The 5575-nt window shown below is 34.3% G+C and overlaps 1 protein-coding gene across 1 annotated transcript; it reads right to left on the minus strand.

The window, feature by feature from the left end:
• Positions 1–211: 211 nt before the first annotated feature.
• J4E78_005375 (uncharacterized protein) lies at positions 212–1586 on the minus strand (the record flags this gene model as incomplete). The annotated part of the gene is made up of 3 exons (XM_049365995.1): positions 212–619; positions 668–1496; positions 1549–1586. 3 exons carry the CDS (start codon positions 1584–1586, stop codon positions 212–214), a joined length of 1275 nt encoding a protein of 424 aa, XP_049222710.1.
• Positions 1587–5575: the final 3989 nt, after the last annotated feature.

Genomic DNA, 5575 nt, shown 5'->3' on the forward strand with positions numbered 1-5575 from the left:
CATGTGCCTGTTTATTTATCTTTTGAAGCCTCGAATTCAGATGCTGGTCTTGATAATAGCGAGAATGTCAGGCCGAGGTACACATTTTGTAGGAGTGATGCGGCTGGACTGCGCACACATTGCTGGCGTAGCAGCGATCTCTGAATGGACATGCCTCAGGATGTTGTCCTGTTCATAGCGCGTGACAAGACTATATTTGACAACCCCGTATTTACGCTCTCTCTTCGGGTAGCACACCCCATGATGGGCCGTTTAAGCGCCTCATCATTTGTATGCGGTCCATCATCTCCCTAGGATACATCTCCAGGGGCGGAAGATTAGCTCCATGTTTTGGTTGCTCCCCTCCATATTCATCGTCGCTGTCTCCATCTTCGTCCTCGCTGTCTCCGTCTTCGTCCTCGCTTTCTCTTTCTTCATACGCATCGTCGTAGTAACCATCGTCTTCTGGAGGAGACATGAATTTCTGGAAGTCTTTATAGCCCCACCTGCGCCTAAATTGAGGTAGATTGTTGGCAAATTCTTCTTTGTAACTGAGCGGACCGTCTGCTAGCATGCTTTGTTCGATGAAGTTTCGGTAAGGTCGATAGTATCCCGATTGCAGTATATGCTCTTCCTTCTCCTTTCGTCATGGTTAGCATGGTCTCACATGAGATATGTGCAGACTGACCTTTTGCCAATCCTCTTCGGTGAGGTAAAATAGTCCTTGCATCTTCCGATCATCCTCACTCGACATCGTCTGGCACATAATTGTGATAGAAGAGCCAGCGTATTTCAGATCGTAAAGAGGTTTTCTCATTGCCTCCAACACGTTAAGAACGCTACGCTCCACATTCAGGAACCCGATGCGCTGCGAAATCTCCATCTCGTCCAGCCCAGAGTCTTTCCACTCCGTTCTTGCTTCCCCATACCATCGAGGTTCGTCGGGCGAGATCTGAACTCGAACGTCAAGCTTAGCTTTCTGTTCCACGAGCGAAAGCGCAGACTCTAGGTCACTGTGTAAATTACCGAGATTCGATAGTTCTCTCCACAAGAGCTCCTCGGATCCAATTGGCATTCTCGGGCAGATATCAGTGACTACGATCCTGATGTATATCTGCCGGATAAACTTGTACGGCAGTATACCCAGGTTGAAACAGTCTTCTGCCAGTAGCGGCATCAACTGCGGTAAGCCCGGACGTTTTGAAGCCCAATCTGGCGAGATGGCTTGAGTGCCCACCTCGAAAACGTTGGTAGCATAGTAGGATTCCGCCGCTTTGCGTGCAACCTCGTAGCCCACGTAAGATGGGCAAAATACCTTATAGTCTGATGTGACAAATTCATCATCAGATGCCGTACTAAGACCATCCAGACCTGCCCCAAAATACATTGTCTCGCAGTCAGCAACAATGTACCGGTATACTTCATCTCGTACCTCTCGGGGTACTTTAGCGTATAGTTTGGACGCAATCTGACGGACTTGCTCGCGATCGCGCTTCGCTCTTAAGATTTGTTGTTCCCTGTGACGGTGTCAATCGGGGTGGGCGCCATTTCGTATGCAGGTGGCTGTACTTAGAGGGCTCTTTGAGGTTCAATCGCTTGTGGATCATGCGCACTGGACGCCATTTCCATCGCTTGTGTACTGGGTTTGACCCATCCGGGTCTCCCTCGGAACGTTCTTCTGAGAACTCCAGCTCCGAATTCCAACCTGAAGAAAACTCCGAAAGGTCTTCTGAGTACTCCGCCTCCAGCTGTGAATCTAGCTCTGAATGTTCCTCTGGGTACTCTGCCTCCCACTCGGGATCCCACTGGGAAGAATATCGCTCCATGGCCCGAGCACTGTTGAACTTCCGCTGGGTCGCCGTGATGCGAAAACTTCCAAACTACCCAGACGAGCTGTATGCTGAAGTTGTTGGGCTTGTCAATAGTTGCTTGTACCTTCGAGAATAAAGAGCGAAGCATTAATGCAGAGATTAGTTCAGCTAACCTCTAGATTTAACTTAGCTAACCCTTAATTTATCGCGTAAAAGTAACCTAACCTTTGCTTAAATTAGCGTGCAGCTACTAGCGCACTAGCAATCTAAGCTACTAATTAAGGCCTACATACCTAGTAACTATACTCTCTTACTACTACCTACTACTATACTATACCTCTAAGCAGTGCTAGTAGCGTATATACTACTATTAAGATCTTTCTTAGTAACGTCTTAAGGCGCTTAATAATATTAGAATCTAATAATTTAACTTCTAATTATAATATAAAGTAGCTAACTTTAGATCTAACCTAGTTAGATCTAGCTAAATAAGAATATAAAGTAATAATAGAGAGCGTGCGTAGAATAAAGAAACTTAAAAACTAGATTTATCTAAATAGCACTTAGTTACGTCTAGAACTAATAGTAGTATAGAAATTTATTAAGATCTACTAGACACTTCTACTACGTCTAGCTAGTCTACTCTACCTCTAGGCTATGCGCTATACTTATATTTCTTTAAGATATATCTTAGTTAATACTTTCTAGAATAATAAAACTAAGATAGTTACTATAGTCTAAGAAATAATTTACTACCTAGCTAATATTAACTTTAGAACTAGAAAACTGCTACGTAGATATAAGTTAGATAAAGTAAGAGGTCTTATATATACTTAGTTAACTCTTAACTAACGTAATATAGTTTACTATAGATAACACTAGTATACTTATAAAGTATCTTAAATAGACCTATAGTAAAGTAGTAAGTTAGATTATACTTAGTTCTATCTAAGCCTACTAATATATAATAGTATTATTATACTAGGTATTTCTTTATAAATTAGGTAAAGAAATAAGTAAGTAAGAGCTACTATAAGATAATTAATAGTATAAATACTAAAAATATAACTTAGATTAATTACAGCTAACTTAGATAGATTACTTCTAGAATATACTTAACTATATAAAAGCTATTAAGAAATATATTAAAGCTAAGAATATAGTTAAGGTCTAGTATAAGTTAGACTAAACTAAGCCTTAACTGCCTAACTACAAAACCTTAGAAAAGCCTAGCTTTAGTAACGCTCTACCTCTACTATTTTTCTATAACTAATAGCTAGCTAAGTAGCTAGCTACTTAAGAGATATATAAAAGATTTATCTTAGTTTAATTATAACTAACCTCTATAGACCTAAGAAGTAGATAAGTAGATAGTATATATTATAAAGAGATTGCTAGAGCTCTCTACGTATAAGAATAGTGTAAGTATAGATAAAATTAACTTAGTCTATACCTATTCTAATATAATATAGAAAGTCTTAGCTAGTAAAGTCTATATCTAGGCTAGCCTAAAGAAGAGTTGCTAGTTCTACTAGTCTTACTATAAGACTAATAATTATAGTAGGTTAAGTATACACTAAGATTAGACTTAGCTAACTTTTATAGTCTATCTAGCTATTCTCTAGAATAATAAGCTATATTATTGTATTTTTATTAAGTTTACTAAAGTATCTTTAGCTACCTATAAGAATATAATAATTGCTTTATATATATTAATATAATAATACTTAGTAGAGTCTAAACTAATAAGAGAGTAGTAATAATAAAAAGAAGGCTAAGAAGGTAAACTAGAATAATAAGAAGCGTAAGAATAAGAAGAAGAATAAGAAAAAGAATAAGAAGAAATAGAAGCGTTACACTAGTAAGGTTTAACTTAGTTAAGTCTAACTAAGTATAGTTAGTTTTAGATAGTTTCTTAGTTATAGAAATAATATATTACCTTCTTATTTAGGTTTAAGGCTATAGATATTTATACCTATAAGAGGTTTAGTCTTAGATAAATCTTTATTCTATAGATATAAAGTTTTAGAAGTTATAAGTCTATACACTAGCTAGCGCTTAGATAGATATATAAGAAACTACCTATCTAGTTTTCTATTACCTTAACTACCTACTCTTTTTATTTCTCTAGGTAGTCTAACGTATACTTGTAATAATTTAACTAAGTTAAATCTAATTAATACTATAGTAATAACGCTAATAGCTAAGATTATTAAGTCTAATAGTAACTAGTAGAATAAAGACATCTACGTTAATGCGTCTAAGTTTACACTAACTACACTAACCTAAGAAAATAAGAGTTTATAGCTAGCTATATACTATAATAGTCTAGATAGAACTAAGTTATAACTAGATATATCTTCTTTAATTAGCTATAGCGTATTAGATAACATAGTCTAGAATATTAAAGCGTTAAGCTTAATAGAATAGTCTACATTATTATAGTTAGATACTACTAAGTTCTATCTAGGTAATCTTACTTTCTAGTAGCATCTCTCTTAGAACTTCTCTTAGAACTTCTAAACTATATTCTCTGCGCTGCCTATACCTATCTAACTAGATTCTACTTAGATTAATTCTAACTAACCTAGTAAATCTACGTTATCTATTTCTAGTAAAGTACTTACTAATCTAATTATAATTAAGAGGGGTCTATTAAGTTCTAGTTCTAATTTCTCTAATAAAGATAAGAAAGTACTATAGCTAGATACTTCTTAGTCTAGACTAAAGCTTTAAGAAGTAGAAAAGAGCTTAGAATAATAGACTTATTAGTATAATAGTAGCTAGGTGCTAACTTAGTTACATCTTATAGTATAAGATAGTAATAATAAAGCTATATTAGTAGATTCTAACTATAAAGATACTAAGTTACTTTCTAAACTAAAAGAGTAGAGTGTTAAATATAAGCCTAAAGAGAAAGATAAGACTAAGTTAGATCTAGCTTTATCTTAGTCTAATAAAGAGTTATTACTATCTAATAGAAAATACTCTTAGTCTAAGAAAGACAACTCTTAGTCTAAGAGAAATAACTTCTAGTCTAAGAGAGATAACTTCTAGTTTAATTCTAATAATAGACGCTAAAGTAAGAGTAATATTAAAGAAAAAGATAAGAAATAGGTCTAGAAATTTTTGCTCTTAATAGCAGACGTAAGTATAGACTATTCTTAGTTAAAACTACTTAGTTAATGTATATTATTAGAAATATTACTACTACTATTTAACTTACGCCTCTTAGCTACTTAGTATACTATTTCTACCTATAGTAAGCGTATAAGATTATTCTTAGTTTAGTCTAATATTTAGAAAGAATATAGTATCTAGATAGTTTCTCTATATTAAGAAACTATAATATTATACGTTTAATAAAAATATTAATAAGTCTAGCGCCTAACTAAAGATATATACTAAGTAGGTATATACTTAGATATATCTCTTGTAACTCTAGCTTATAGTTTATAGTTTATATATAAGACTAATAAGACTACTCTAGCTTACGTACGCGTAGTCTATAAAAAAGACGTATATTTAAATTATACTAAGTTTATTCTTATATTAATACTAACGCGTCTATATAGTATAATAATGCTAGATTCTTTAAGTAGGTATAGTTACTTAGTAACGTACCTGCTAAGTAGATGCATAAATTCTTTAGTAGCTTCTCTCTTCTAGAATCTAACTTAGTTATATTTAATAGTTTAACTAGACTTTTATAAATATATAAACCTTACATATACTACTATAGTTAGAGATCTGCTAGCTTCTTCTTAACTAAGAGCACTTATATA

This window comes from Alternaria triticimaculans, assembly GCF_023758025.1.
Source record: "Alternaria triticimaculans strain BMP 0046 chromosome Unknown scaffold_6, whole genome shotgun sequence".
Lineage (NCBI taxonomy): Eukaryota > Fungi > Ascomycota > Dothideomycetes > Pleosporales > Pleosporaceae > Alternaria > Alternaria triticimaculans.